Source organism: Corella eumyota, chromosome 5, assembly GCF_963082875.1.
Source record: "Corella eumyota chromosome 5, kaCorEumy4.1, whole genome shotgun sequence".
Taxonomy (NCBI): Eukaryota; Metazoa; Chordata; class Ascidiacea; order Phlebobranchia; family Corellidae; genus Corella; species Corella eumyota.
The window spans coordinates 2291282-2307734 of record NC_137494.1 but is presented as its reverse complement, the minus strand read 5'-3'; the positions used below and the strand labels follow the sequence as shown (position 1 = coordinate 2307734).

Sequence of the window (16453 nt, the reverse complement as noted above, 5' to 3'; positions counted from 1 at the left end):
TTGAAGACTTTAAATTGTTGTAATGAATTTCAAAATTTGGCACGGGTTTTATAATGTTTTGTAAACCAAAAGTAAAACAAAAAAATGATTAAAATAAACAATTAAGTGACCGGTATTTAGGAATAGAAAAATTTAAGGTTTCCATCACATGATTTTGTTAAGAAAGTGCATTGGAAATTAAACTATACTCGAAACTGTATTGTTTACCTTTAAAATAGGAGAAAAAAATCACTCGAAGGGACAAATTTACCTTCAAAGTCTTTGCAATTGAACCGGGGATTTTATTGATTGTGTGTTTAAAGTGATTTACAGTTATAGTAATTAGGGTAAGCGATGCGTACGTTTTTCCAGGAATTAGCTAATTTGTGTACGTTTTTCCAGGAATAGAACGTAACGTATTTACACACATTGAAATTACTGACCTGTTATCGTTAGACTTTTGTTGCTTTTTAAACATAAATACCATAAATAGGCGGAAGCGTCATTTCCAAGAATCGATCTAAATTTTTTTTTAGACTTGCACAATATTTTTAACGTAATTTTTATTTTATTTTTAGTTTATGATAATCAACCTGCTTTAATTTGCGTGTAATTGTTTGTTTCGAAACGGGGTTTCGTTTTTGTTTAAGACCAATTTACATAAAACTAAAAAGATTGTTTATAAATTGCGTTTTTATAAATTTGTTTTCATTATTTAGCGCCTTTATACGTTAGGCTACTTTAAAAGTACAGTGTTTGGAGCTGCAGTAAAAAACTGTGTCCAACAACTATTTTTTAATGGTAAAGAAATTCTTGATTTTAGATTCGTTTTACTGTCTTTTAAAAACATTTTATTTACGATGTGCGCCATTTAATTTATTTCGTTAAACGACTTACTTTATCAAGTAATTTATATTTTTTGTTTAAAAATGCCTAAGAAAATGTTGTTAATTTAAATGTACTAAAACTGAAGGTCCTGACCCGTACTTACACATTATTTAAAGAATTTTAAATTCGCAAGTTTGTTGTTTTAACGCGTTTTTGTTGTTACAAATTTAATTTTGCTCAGCTAATTAACTTTTTAATGTCTACAACTACTTTGCAATTTTTATAATTTATATGATTTAGTTCTTACCCTTAACCTGTGATTTACAAATGTGGTAGGTTAATTGTAATATAATTTGACAAATGTTTTGGGTTAATGACGCAATTTTTCGTGAGCTTTAGCCCAAAAAGATTTCTACATTTAAAAAACTTTAAATTGTTTTTTAAATGCAAAATTTTACTTATTTTAATAATTTGTATTTTGTTTTTAGTTGCAAGTAATATATTTAAGTACCATGATGAATATTTTTATGATAGAATTATTACATTAAAATTTTGTAATAAAAGCAGTCGCTAACGGGCGTCCGAGGGAATAAACCCTGAAAAACAAAGCCCACTATGATAAATTATTAATAAACCTTTTTACGTTAATTGTATAGTTAAATGAAGTAGTTTATATTTATGTTAAAAAGTCCAGTAAAAAAAAATTTTCTTATTTATTTTATGGTTGTGTAAAACTTAACCAACAAGCTATTAAAACACTTTAAATCATTTAAATTATTTTTTTATACTTTTTAATAAATTTACTAAAAGTTTTTAGCACAAATTTAGTAACATATTGAAATTTTTGTTTGTTTCCGGGTCGATTCGGGTTTTACTTAAAGTTCCCGGGGTTCGGAACATTTTACGTTTTGTTCCCAGAAAATGACGTCATAGCGTAGTATAAGTATTTGTAAGTTGTAGACGGACGACGTTCTGCGTACAGTGGTTAGCACGTTTTTTCTGCTTACAGTTAGCAAGCAATACAGGTATAAATTAAACTTAGAAAACACTTGGTGAATTGCATTTAAAATGTTAGTAACCTATTTTCGACTAAGAGAGTGTGCATTTTTAAATCACTCTGTGACTGCCTGACTAAAAAAGTTAAGAAAATTAGCTGAAATTTTGCAAGTGCAGTAATTCTTTATCAGTCTGTCTTATTTTTGTAAATTAAACAAATTATAAATACAAGCAAAATATTGTATTTTGTTGGGATAGACAATAAATTTAATATTTTAAACTGTCAAATATTATTTGTTTTCCTTAATTCAATGTATACATTTAATCTTGCAGATTCGTTACTTTGTATTAAATGTTTTTTGTAAATATTTTTGAAAATGTCCAACCAAACACCGTCTACAAAGCTTAATTTAACTTCAATGTTCTTTGATGCTGCTGGTGATCTGAATGATGAAAATATATTAACAGTAAGTTGATTTTAATTTTAATGTGCAATTATTGTGAATAAACTTTTTAAGTTAAAACCAATTATCAGTGTCCTTACGGATTGGTTTGACGTTCATCGCTGTATTAATAAAAGATTTGCATGTGTATTTTTGTGATGGTTAAAGCCAATCATTTTTGCGTGCTTGACTAGATTCCGAGTGCTTCTAAACACAAAAGACAGACTGGGTCAATAGTATATCAAGTATAAGATGCAGCTCAAAAAGATCAAAATAAATAAAAGCACTGCTGTAAAATTAATTGCGCTGTCAGGTTGCTTTTTGTTGCTGTATTCGGGTCTGGTTTTAGACCATAAAAATTTATTTTAATAAATAAATCCAAGTTTTAAATTTGCTTACTTTGAACTTTGATAAAAAACACAATAATTTTTTTTCAGCAGCATAAAAACTTTGCACCCCCAGTAAATGATGAACCCCCACTTTCTCCGAGAAATAACCCCAACCTTGATTCTCCCTCCCCACAACCTGACAGTGGACCCAACCTTATTGTGACTGTGCTTGTTCCGTTGCTGTGTTTGTTTATTCTTGTTTCATTGGTAAGTTGTAACTAAAAAAATAAAACATTTTAGTTTTAAATTTTATATTTTATTAAATACTTAAAACTTTTTAGTTTTTTGTCTAAAAATATTATTCAAATATTTACAATAATGTATTAGGTGGACAATGTAAATAGTAATTATTGACAGTATATATAATTTATAGATTGCGTTTATTGGTTTTATCTGAACTTTTGTAGTTATAAACCTTTATAATATGTGTTTCAGTTAAAATTTTTTAGTAAGTTTTTCATCATTAGTTAAATGATTTATGATTTAGCGACAAATTAGTCGCAAATTCTAGAAAAAATTGGCGTCAGTTGAATAATTTCCTGTTGTTTTTGAAGTGCCAATCATAATTACCTTCTGTGCAAATAATATATGGTTCGGAACAGTTTAAAATATTTATTATTTAGATTTTAAACTTAAAAGAACTGTTTTTTTAGAAAAAGAAAAAAAAAGTTTTAAACTTTTTAAGAAAAGTTTTAAGCTTTTTAATGGAATATAAATTTTCATATCAAACACGAAAACCTAATATTTTAAAATGATTTCTTATTGTGTTAAATATAACATTCAAATATACACGGCTATATTTGTAAAGATTTAAGTTGTGAATTTTAAGGTTGTATGAAATATAATACAACACCATTTGTAGTATTTATTCATTGTCTTGCCGGGTTTTAACTTGGATTACGTAGGGTTTTGTGAATGATTCACCTAAGTTATAAAAAGTTTTATTTGATTATGGAATATTGTTTACCTGTAACCAATACAGCTTCACCGAAACACGCTGAACTTTACCTTTTGTTACAGCAATGACGTAAGACAAACATAATAAGAGTTGTAACACTTTGTGTACATTTGGTTTAATTTCCATTCAGTTATTACGGCATAATATTTTTTGAGTAGGTGCTATTGTGTATTTAATAATGGTTAAATCATTGTGTGAATAATATTTTTAATACAAATATTATAATGTGTGGGTGTTTTGATTTACATATAGATTGGGTTTTTTATCCCTTTATATTTTCTTCTAAAATGTATATACCAGTAATTTTATAAGCAGATCTTTTTTTAGCATTAAAAAAACATTGCAACATAAGTTTATAGTTTCATGTAGTTTCTATATGTGTATACATATTCAATTTAAAAAAAAAAACAATGTTCTGTCATTTATTACAAAACAAAGTTTGAGGTATTTTTGGGGGTAAATTTTGAGTATTTGTATCTAAATATATTAATTTTTTAATTTACATTTACATGTAAAATTTTCCGATATTTTTTTTGGATGATAATTTTAACCTCAGATTGTTTGTTTAACCTTTTGATATTTTATACAATTACAATTGGATTTTTATTTAAATATTTACTTTATAAATATTTAAACTATTTACATTAAAAGTGTGTAAAAAAAAGGTTAAATAGTAGATGTAAAATAATTGTTAAAAGATAAAATTTTCTATATAATAATTTTTAAAAATATTATTTTTTGACTATTATTTTTTTTTTAATAAATCGCAACACAGACAATTGACTTTTATCAATTAACTTTTGATGCCAAATTTTTGAGTATCGTGACATCATTTTAGCAAGTGATTTATTTTTAATTTCTTATTAATTGCAACTTCTGTCATGCCTTATTTTCAAAGGAATATCTTGTATTTCAACATCCCATCACAATATCATGTCGTAATTAAAGATTTCAACAATTGTAATTCATAATTAATCATTCAAAATATTAATTAATAAATGTTTAATCTTTCCTAAATCAAAAGCTTAGACTGAATTAAAAGCACGTGCGTATCTACTTACTTGTGACGTCATTGTCTTGGCAACCGCGTCACGTGACTAATTATCAATTAAACACGGGGCTAAAAGTTAGATTTTTGCATTCTCAGAAATTAGAGTAAACGTTATATGTGATTTATTCACTCATTTAACACATTTCCTATGTGTTAAAAGTTATTAAAAAAGAGCTAAAAAGTTAAACTAATACGTTATGGTTTCTAATACGTATTTTTGCAACTATATAAAATTAACTTTTTTCTGCATAAAATTAGTTTTATTAAAATTTGGTTTCACTAATTTTTGATATAAAAACGTTTTTTTCTATTTTTTTTAATTTATTTATTTTTGTTTTTCGCACATTGATAAAAGTAAATAATAAATACGATATACAATTAACATTACAACAATGCGACGGAAAAAATGACAAAATCATTTTAATGATTTAAAACATGCCAAAAGTATTAATGTTTACATAAAGATTTTAAGTATGTTATGGCATGGTCACCAAATCCAAATTATAAGGAACCCATTATCTTTACAACAACCGTTACTATAAATTTGTGTAAAAAAAAAAAAAATAATTTTATTTACAACCTAATTTTGTAACTAACTTACAAGATACATGTTTGTTTGTGTAAGTACAACTTACTTTATCTAGGGAGAAAATGGGATTTGTTTGATCTTATATTAATAGGATACATTGAAAATTGTTATTTTTGTATGTTAAACATCTATTTTTACATAATTTTTGTAAGTGTGTTTATAACTTGTATTACAATGTATTACCTGATATTGATATTAAGCTTTTAAATATAACCACAATGTCGTAATGTTGCTTATTTTAAAACGGTTTTATTTTAAAAAATGCGTAAGGGCAAATAAAAATTTTTAATTGCGTGTTTTTGGTGAATTTTAGCATCCGTTAGTTGGCGCTACTCGTTATACATTTCCTCGCTGTGAAATGACGTCATTTGCTTGCTTATACACAGTTTCCGCTGTGAAAATCAACAAACAAAATAGGTTTATTGTTTTTGTATAAAGAGTAGGAATATAATGAGTAAAATAGGATGTTGTTTAATATAATATAGGAAAACTAACTTCCATTTAATTACTAGAAGTCCCGTTTCAGATTAAATGTGCACTTATTCAAGTATTGTCTGCGATAGATTAATTTTTATTAATAAAGTGGTAATGGTAAAAATTTTTGTGAATATGCAAAAATATTTTTATGTTTTTTTTTGTAAAATTTTAATTTGCATCATCATAATTTTTTAAATTCTAAATATAAGTCACACTGAACAAGTATTATCACTTTGTTTGGTGTACTATACATATGTGTACGTGCATTTTGGTCAATACTCCAGTGATGACGTCATATAATTATAACTTTACAATCCTTGCATTATGCATATAACCAATTAACAGTTGAGGGTATAATGATTACGTATGTCCATGGGAAGTTACTTTTATTTTTTCGAAATTGAGTAATATCCGTATTTAGTCTACCCCGAAACTTGTAATATTTAATGCGTCAGTTTTTGACGTTTATTTACCAGAAATTTAAGGAACTAAGGTTAAAAATAATATTTAAAGACGTGAGATTTTGTAAAAAGAAAATTGAGGGCAATAAAATGATATAAAATGTCAATAAAAGATTACGCCGACTTTAGTTAGTTATAAAAATCTTTCAGGGTTCGGATTTTTTTTTAATCGTTTTTTAGTGTAGGATAACACTTTCAGTTTAAAAACCATTTAATAGATTGAATAGTTTACTTAAAAAAGTTTAAAAAGAGTTTATTAAAAGTAAAAATGGCAAAGTAAAAAGAAAATAACAGTTAGTTAAACTAGGTTTGTGTAAAAATTGTTTTTTGGGATAAAAATCAAATTATTTTTTTGCAAAAACTCGATTCCCAAAACCCGATCAATATTTCAATTATGACGTCGAAAGGAAATGTTATTATGACATCACAATAAACAAAATCGAATTTTTTTTATAATAGAGTTACTTGCGTCCGTTTCTCCTTCATAAATTCCAGGGAATTTAGAATTTTCTTGAATTATTCAACAGTTTGGGAAATGTTTGGTTTATTTTTATGTAATTATACGAAATTGGAGAAATAAGAAAAGGCAAAATCTATGGCATAATAACTGAAAAATTTACCACATTATTACGTTTTTCTATTTAACAAACATTTGTCAAAATTTATGAATGGTTTTCTGACGTCATGCAAAACAATGCACTGTGACGTAACAATAAAGGTGTTTTTAAGAATACCTACGTATATTGGTACGATATGAAATTGTATACAATACCATTTTTGTTTTGAAATTTCCTATGATACAGACGGTTTAATTGATTTAGTGTGGTTGTTTTGAAATTAAAATGTAAATTATGATTATTGAATTGCGTCATAATTTTGTTGTTGGAATTTTTTTTATAATTTTTGGGGGTATTTAACCTTAATTTCTATTAAATTTTTAGAGGAAAAAATAGTGTCTTCGTCGCAATATGTTAATTTTGGTGTAAATTCCCGCAGTTAGTATAATTTTTAACGTTATACAGTATTAAAAAAAAAGATTTATGTTACGGAGAAATTATTACGTCATTTTTAAACTAAAAATTCTTCGAAAAGCTCGCGCGATTAAAAAGCGTTCGAAGCACCTCGAGAATAAGCACCGATTTATACCGTGGCTGGTTGGTCTAGGGGCATGATTCTCGCTTTGGGTGCGAGAGGTCCCGGGTTCGAATCCCGGACTAGCCCGATTTTTTTTTTACATTTTTAAAATAGATTTTTCGTACATAAAACGTCGTTATGTATTTTACTTGATAGTTTAAATGTTATAAATTATTATTTTTTAGTAATATTTGTTTATTTCTGAAAAATTAAATCAAAAATTCGAAGTCTTGAGCAGCTGTTTAATTTAAGTTTTCACATAAAAAATTGTCGCATTAACAAAGTTATTAAACACACCCCTAACAAAACAATAAAAAATAATTACTGGTTGTATAAATAATCTACAGATTAACCGAATTTATTATAAAACAGGTGGCGTTTACAAAATAATGAAATCCGATTAAAATTGATTTTTATTTGGGCTCAAATTCGGAAGTAGTTTGTTTATTTGATCTAATTATTTTGACTAATTTAATATAGGGGCGGTAATTTTTTAAATCAAGTTATATTTTGTTGGTATTTATTTACTTGGAAGAGTTATAAAAATCAATTAAAATTTGTAAAACTTAAAAAAATATGTAAAAAAAGTATATTTTTAAGTTTATAAGCTAAATTAATTTTATAAGCTAAAAAAAGTTTATAAGCAACCGGCAGCTACACCACACATAATGTTGTGGGTTCAATCCCCACTGATCTCATGCTGTACCGCCCTTTAGTAAGACGCTATAAACAGTATAAACTCCTGCCAACACTTAATCAGCAGTATATTTATCGGGCAATTATAATCTATAATATCCCAAACTGCCACAGGCAACTCGAGACTGGGTCGGAATAACTGATGTTACTCTATGTTTAAGTCGCGCATTCGACTTTCCCACATCGAGGATAAAGATATATACAAAAAAAAGCTAAAGTTTATAAGCTAAAAAAATAAAGGAACTTGCTTCTATTAATAGTTTAAGATAATATTGTTCAATAATAACTTCTGATAACAAAATGAAAATATGTTTTATTTCGCTTTCAAATATCGAAGTAATAATTTGAAATCGAAAGTTACGCCACGCCGGGTCACGTGACAAGTTGCGCCAGAATTGGGTCACGTGACCGTCGGGGTGTTGTATTATTTGAGGTCCACCCACGCAAATTTATCCTTTAAAGTGGCTTAAAAATTTAAACAGTTTTAGAAGTTCCTGTTTTTTATTATCAGTGGGCGTTTTTTTATTATAGTCTATCACCATTTTTTAAACTTTGTTTATTTTTTAAGTTTGATTTTTAACTCTTTTTTTCGGGTTACTAGTTTTTAATAATTAACAGATGGTTTATATTATAGGCAATAAAATTAAAATTTATTGCTGTTTACTCAATTAGGGTCAACTCTTGCGCTTTGATGACGCCTATAATGAAAATTATTACGTCATTTTGTAGCAAAAAATAATGCAAACAAATAAGATTTTTAATTTTTTTTTTTTAGGAAATATTATGGAGTATTTTTGATTTGTTTTTTAAATAAATGACGTACATGAATTTAATTTTTTCCATTCTTCCAACACCAACAATGTTTTGTTAATTATATATTTATATTTTCCTTTTCATTGGCGCGCAAAAGATTTAAATATAAAACATATGTATGTAATATTAGTTGTGTTTAAAAAACAATTACTCGATTTAAAAGAAATTCATGACGTTGCAAAAAAATAAAATAAATTTAGTAATTTTATGTTGGGTAATAACATAGCATCTATGTGCTAGTTTTTGTTAACATGTTGCTAGAGATTTCATCTTAAATGGTCTTGTTTAAATATTATGAAATACAGTTAAAATTGCAAGTTAGATAAAAACAGGTTAATCACATAAATGGTATTGCAAAAAACTAGTGCGTTTGCTTTAAAATTATGCTTAGTTAGTTAATGAAATTGGCCAAATTAAATGATTGTGTATGCTGTTAACTTTACGGTGTTTAGCATGAATATGTTTATGAATAATTTCCGGCAATTGTTTTTTTAACAAGTACCGTTAACGTTGCAAAATAATTCTAATTTGCTTGTACTATGTGAAACAATCAGTTCTTAGAAATAATAAACAAGAAAAGCGTGTGCTAGTTTATTTTGGTTTTACGATAACAAAAACAGGATAATGTAATTAATTACGGCGCCATTGAACAATAGAAAAACCGCTAATCTCTGCTTCCTAATCACTGCTATTAACGCCGAGCTTTTATCGTGAGATTTGCCGCCTTTCAGGCCCGTATTTCCGGTGGGTCGTTGCTCTTTTTCCCGGGAAGAGAGAATAATAAATTGGATTCCCTTTTTTCTTTTCCTTGATCTCGTTCTGTTGGGTCGGAAGTGGAAAAGTGTAAATACCATGTTTTCAGTTTGAAAGCAGACATTTCTTTATTGTAAAGCGTACTGTTAGAATAAGATTGTTTAAAATATAGTCAAGTGTCGTTAAAAATTTAAAATAGATTGGTGGTAATAGATTTTGGGCTTAAGATCTCAGTTAACATAGGTACTTCTGCTTGGAAAGATCAGCTACGCAAATTTATATACTTTATATGACCTTACGTTTAACACATGTTAGTTTTACAAAAAAAAGGTTATTAAATAAATAAGTTTAAATAGCGAGGTATAACCTATGTTATAATAAAGGTTAAATGTGCGATGAAATATAGGAGTCATAAAACGTAGTTGAGTTATTCAAATCCCGTTTTTTATATCTTTAGTTTATTTTAAGTTAGCATGTCGTTTTTAAGTCAATTTATTGTTATTTTTAATAAAAACCAAAATAATTTTACGGTATTAGCAGACTGAAAAAAAAACTAAAAATACCATTTAATATTAAAATACTAAAAATATGTTATTATTTTAGTTTAGGTATTTTTATCATATTTTTTCTAAGTTTTTTAAAAGTCTATTGTTATATGGTGTTAAAAGTAACGATAAGGACGAAATTATTCAGCTACGCAGGTGTTACAGGACCTAGTTAGAACAAAAATATAATTATCAACTCGTTAGTCTAGCATGTGAGATGTACAATCTCCAGCGTAGATAATAGGGGCATTTTTTCTCTATTTTCCGGCCGTAAGTTTAATGAAAATCGAAACAATGAAATTTTTCACATGCCGAATGAACGCGTTTTGATTGGCTATAAGTCACGTGATTTGTTTAAATTGCGTTGGTGCTAATATTGGCTATTGTGTTTTTGTTTATTTTCAGCTTATTGAGTTAGAGGGATTTAGACAGTATTAAAAATTAATGCAATTTTAGAGATGTATTTGAAAATAGGCCTAAAAAATAGAGTTTTAAATTAATTTGAATAATAATTTTAAAATTTTAAATTAATTCTGTTTTAATCATTATACATATATTATAAATAACTTTTTTAATTTTTTTTTTAATGTTTTTAGACTATTACCGCACATAGGACTTGGCGATATTATAAGAAACGAAAAAGTGAAAATATATCAAATAATATTAGTGATATTAATGAAATAAATGCAGAGGTTGAACCTTTAAATCAAGAAAACAAAATGCAAATAGTTCAAGAAACTGATTATAAGCAAAGGTTTGTGAAAAAATTTTTTTCTATAATAAATATAACAAAATATGACTTTTTTGTCATTGTCCATTTTGTTGCTTAAAAAAATAAAAATTTAAAATATCATGAAATTAAATCTAAATATTATATATATAAGAGTTTTTTGTTAAAAAATAAAAATGATAAATTATTGATGATTTAATATTTTGTAAAATTTTATAAAGTTTTTTCATGATATTATTAAAAGCTTACTGTCAAATTTTATTGAATATTCTTTTTTGCAAAATAAACATTTTCTGAGTCATTGTAATTTTTGGCCGGGTTTTTCATATAATAATCAACAATTTAAAAATGACTGTAAATGTTTATTCTGTTGAATCATTTGTTTATAAAATTCTAAACATAAAAGCAATTCAAAAGTTGGTAAACTTGGTAATTATAATTCATCAACAGATAATTAAAAAAAATTTTTTTTTAGAAATTCTGTGATAGAAAAACAAGAACTAAACCGGCGAAGTTCCGCAAATTCAATTAAGTCAAATAACTCTGTAAAGATTGAAAGTGTTCCCATTAAACCTAAAAATAAAGTAACGATAGAAAAAATGCCAGAAAAACCGAATACTTTGAAGTTTTTGGCAGCGTCTGTTGCCTTTCAACAATCAACTGTACCAGCTCTGAAGAGGTTACCCTACACCCCTGACCCAGGTAAAATTTATTATATATATATTTTGTTGAAAAAAAGTTAGAAGTTTTCAGAATTTAGAAATATTTTAAAGTTAAACATTTCTAAATATAGAAAAATAATGTTGCATACATTCGAATTCACTTAAAACAAATATTGCATTTCAATCTGCAATTGAATTGTTTACATGACCTTTACATTTCCTTTTTCATAAATTTAATTGTTATGACACTAACAATATTATAACTTCCTTTATTTACATATTGTTACAATATATAATATTGTAAGTTAGATTAAAGCAGTAATATTGTAGTAGTCTATACTGTTTTTATGGCTAGTACAAGTGCTACCAGTTTAATTTATAGCAGGGATTCTATATCTATATTTAATAATACAATGGTTTGTTTGTTAATTTTTTTAAAATCGATTTTTTTTTATGCTATATTTTTAAAAGGTCTAAATCTGTTAATATTTAAACCACATCTGACCTTTAAAATATTGGTTTCAACACAGCCCGTATTTAACACACTTTAATATTATCTAATCACGTTCATAATTACAGCATGGTATGTAATTATTTAATTATTTTGACTGCGCAGTGTTATTAATTGTCTAACTAATACTGCCTTGACTCAGTTAGGCGAATAAGTGCGTCACAATTTCCTGTATTTAGGTTTGTAAAAACCTATTTTTGATGCAATAGTCATTGATTTGTAGTATTCCACACATTTGTGACATGTTTTTATTGTGAATGAATTGGCGTATTATATCATGCCATTTAGTTATTTATAACTTTGAGCTATTAAGGAGTAAAGCATTATTGCATAGGTTGGTTGAAAGTATATTAGCTAGTGTTATGAATGTATTTGTTCTATGTAATCATATACTTATTGATTAGGCAAACAGAATATTTTTATATATATTGATATAAATTATAGTAGAATTTTTATACAGTGTATTAGATATCCATAAGACTTAATGTTAGCATAGATTAGCATATTTAAGACTGAGTGTAAAGTCCTAGAATGATTAAATATTTTTGTTTATGTTTGAGTTTCATTGTTTTTTTTATTATGTAGATTATGCATTATATCAAGACCATTATATAAACAACTTGCATCAAATTCACGAAGTTGAAAATAAGGAAGATACCGTTCCCCCACTTTCCCTCAAATTTAGAATGAAACCAAGAGGTTTACTAGAAAGGTAAATGACTCTAAAGTTAGTTTTGCTGCTTATTGAAGTATACTACATTTAATTTTGTGTTTGTTTTAAGATTTTTGAAGTTATTTTACATTGCTCTAAATCTTATATTACCTTTTTATAAGTATTTTACTGTAACATTTAAATGTAAATTAGTTAGTAAAAATTGATATAAAAAAAAAACTGAAATCTTAAAAATAATTTCGAAAACTTTAACCCGACAGACGAGGTTCGAACGTAGCTTTAACAATCTCACTACGAGCTGGCGAAAAAGCCCCAGCGGGAAATCCCCTTTCTTCAAAGTCCCCGTAAGTAGAATTAATATTGAATGCAATTCATAAAAAACTTTTAAAAATAAATTTTTTTCTTTGTTTTATTTTATCATAGTTTTAAAAACTATATTTAACAAGAATTTATGTATTGTTAACTATATTTGTCATTATTTTTTTAAGTTTTAGATCATTTTAAACAATTTTATCAATTTTTAGTAATTTTTTTTTAAATTAAAATATTACTTACCCTTAACTTTTTTTTACAGTAAACCCCTTGCTTACTTACAACAAGCAACTTCACCCTTAACCCCCAACACCCTTCAAACAAAGTCATGTGACACCCTTAAACTTCAGCAAGAATTCTGGGAAATCCCCATGAACCACCCATCTGAGAAAAACTTTAATATTGCTGGACATGGAACTAAGAACAGATACAGAACAATTTTACCAAGTGAGTTGTTTTTAAATTTATTGTAGGAGTTTGTGGTTTGTTTCTTTGGTTTTCAGAAATTAAAAATACTAGTTTATATTTATTTTATTCATTTAAATTGGACAAACAAATATATATATTGTTCACAATGCTTTATTATTTATATTTTCTAACTGAACTTTTATTTACAGATCACCACAGTAGAGTTAAACTTCCACCAACTGATGATATCGACCCACTTTCAACCTATATTAATGCTAACTATATTCGTAACACATCTAATGGACCAAAAACCCCTTCTGGGAATAACTCACTGACCACCCCTGTGGGAAGAAGTGATGCCACCTTTATTGCTACACAGGTAGGGGTCATATTGTAGAATAGGGGGTTAAAAAATAAGAATTTTAAAATTGCAATTTTTTATGAATTTTTTCATTTTTAGATTTTATTTTTAGCTTTTTCTTTTTATTAGTTTTTTAAAATTTGTTATTGTTGCAGGGTCCAATGGCAAATACAGTCGGTGATTTTTGGAGAATGGTTTGGCATGAAAATAGTTTCAACGTGATCATGATTACAAAGTTGAAAGAAAGAAAGGAGGTAAATATATATTTTTATTACGTATCAAAACATGATTTTTCTCCTTCTCATTAAGTTATGACTGTTCTGTTTTTGTTTTGATATACTAACAATAATTATTGGCCTATATTTTAATTTTAAAACAATTCAATATTGCATATGTGATATAATATGAACGTCAAAAACTTAATTAATCTTTTTTTTTGTAGAAATGTGCGTTATATCTTCCTATGGAAGTAGATGAAACTAAAACTTACGACGACATCACAGTAACAGTCAAGCAAGTGAAACCCTTTGAACATTTTACTGTCAGAAAAGTAAGTTAAAATAAAATAAAAACCATTTTATTGGTCTTTTTTCTTACTTTTGTTACCAATATCTTGTTGGCACTGTTCTTCATAAATTTTTACCATTTTTATCTACCAGTTAAAACTACAAAAAGATGGTCAAAGTAGGATAATAAATCACCACTGGTACACCACCTGGATGGACCATGAAACACCAGAGAAGACCAGAGGTTTACTGGAATTGGTTCAAGATGTTTCACTCAACAGAAAAGACCACCATGGACCAATGGTAGTCCACTGCAGGTAATTAATGGTGCTTTTACCAATATTAATGGTGTTTTTACAAGTAATTATTGGTGTTTTTTCATTGCATTTTTACCTTATTAACGTTTTGTTTACAAACTTTGTTGTTTATTAATATATTATAAACATAATTTTAATTTATTTATCATTTTGTTCCAGTGCTGGGATAGGAAGAACTGGTTGTTATATTGCTGTAACAGCCGGCTGCCAACAACTTCTTAAAACTGGAAAAGTTGATATTTTGAAAATTGTTTCGCAAATGAGATTGGACAGGTAAGATGATGTTTATGTTGCATAAGTCATGTTTATTGAATTTTTTATTGAATACACTTTTATTAAATATTTTAGAATTTTTATAATGTTTTTTGGGGGGTTTGATTTTTCATTTATGCCATTAAGTTATTTTTTTTGTATTCATATTTCTTCAACTTTAATTTTTTTATTTTCAGAGGTGGAATGATTCAAACTTGGGAGCAATATCAGTTTGTCCATCAAGCACTCGGCCGCTATGCTAGGATACTAGCTGGGGAAAATGTGACAACACCATCCACTTCAGGATCAATAAAGAGTCCTCCTGAAGTCTTGGAGGCTCCGCCTAAAACACCAAAGACTCCGAAACATAGAAGATCACTCTCTGGTAGCAGTATGCCCGCTTCCAAGGGACTTAAAACAGGAGAAAGTTCGGTGCATTCGAGTAGTAATAGTTTGAATAGAAAACCGAAGAAATTAACAATTGAAATTCAACCTTCAAATCATTGGAGAGAAAATAAAAATGATGAAACTCCACCACCGACCCCATCACAGCCTGAGATTGAGTCCCCAATTATTCTGTCAGATATTGTGGTTAAGTCGGTATCTTCACCAACAATAAGATCACCTTTTGGTCGATTGTGTTTACAAAAGGATAAAAACGGGAGATTGTCGCCGAAAACAAACACTCAATTTGATTTTCCTGATACCCAAACCAAAGATCACAATAAAATCCCCCCGAAAATTAAATTTAAAGAAAACAATGTCAAAAAATCGAAACCCCGGTTCAATTTACCCCAAATACAAGTCCCAGGACCCCGATCACCCCTTGCAGATTGCAACAACCCAACCCAAAAGCGATTTTTTGCATTTGATTCTAACATAGTTGTCCCCCCTTCTCCCCATCATAAAGATAAACCAAGTAAAAATGACAATTTTAAGGATCAAAATACCCCGCCAGGGACTAATAGTGCTAGTTTAAAAGTCGGCATTTCTTCCCATTTTGTATTTCCAACCCCTGATAAAAGATAACATTTTTTTTAGTCAATTTTTTTTTAATTTTGTGACCTAAGGAAAAAGGTGAATTCTGTCACACTGTGGTTGTTATGATAATTTAAATTTGTCGAAACTTGATACTAGAATCTTTTAAAGCCATACTTAAGTGCCATAGATAAATCTTATTTTAAGTATATTGTATTATATATTTGTTTGTGTTTTTTTTCTTGGTTAATATCGACATTCAGGTGTATTTATGTTTTTGCCATTTTTTTTTTTTTTTTCGAAACTTTTTGTTCTTTTTTCAGAGTTCTTTTCACTGTTCTTATTATTATTTTTAAACTTTTTTGTTTTTATTTGTTTTATTTTTTTTGTCAGGATGAGCATTTTTTTCATTTCCAAAAACCTTTTTTTATTATTTCAATCAAAAAACAAGGCACGTGCAATTCAAGGTTTAATTGTGATTCTATTTGACCAAAAATGATTTATTCCATTACTTCAACATTTTTCAATTTTCTTCATTATTTTCTGCAGATTTTTTTTTAACTGTGATCATCTAAATTTTTGTGTTTTTCTTGAAATCAAATGTGGTCAAAATTTTACTTTCTTCTCAATT

At 27.4% G+C, this 16453-nt stretch overlaps 1 protein-coding gene and 1 non-coding gene across 2 annotated transcripts; both read left to right on the top strand.

Annotated features, from left to right (window-relative positions):
- The first annotated feature begins 2136 nt into the window (after positions 1-2136).
- Positions 2137-16361, top strand: LOC145751847 (uncharacterized). The gene is made up of 13 exons (XM_082567967.1): positions 2137-2270; positions 2684-2842; positions 10709-10866; positions 11318-11544; positions 12601-12727; positions 12949-13032; positions 13263-13447; positions 13618-13787; positions 13925-14023; positions 14212-14319; positions 14429-14592; positions 14752-14865; positions 15042-16361. Exons 1-13 carry the CDS (start codon positions 2181-2183, stop codon positions 15871-15873), a joined length of 2517 nt encoding a protein of 838 aa, XP_082424093.1. The 5' UTR covers positions 2137-2180; the 3' UTR covers positions 15874-16361.
- Positions 7321-7392, top strand: Trnap-ugg (transfer RNA proline (anticodon UGG)). The gene has a single exon. It is a non-coding gene; the product is annotated as a tRNA-Pro (tRNA).
- Positions 16362-16453: the final 92 nt, after the last annotated feature.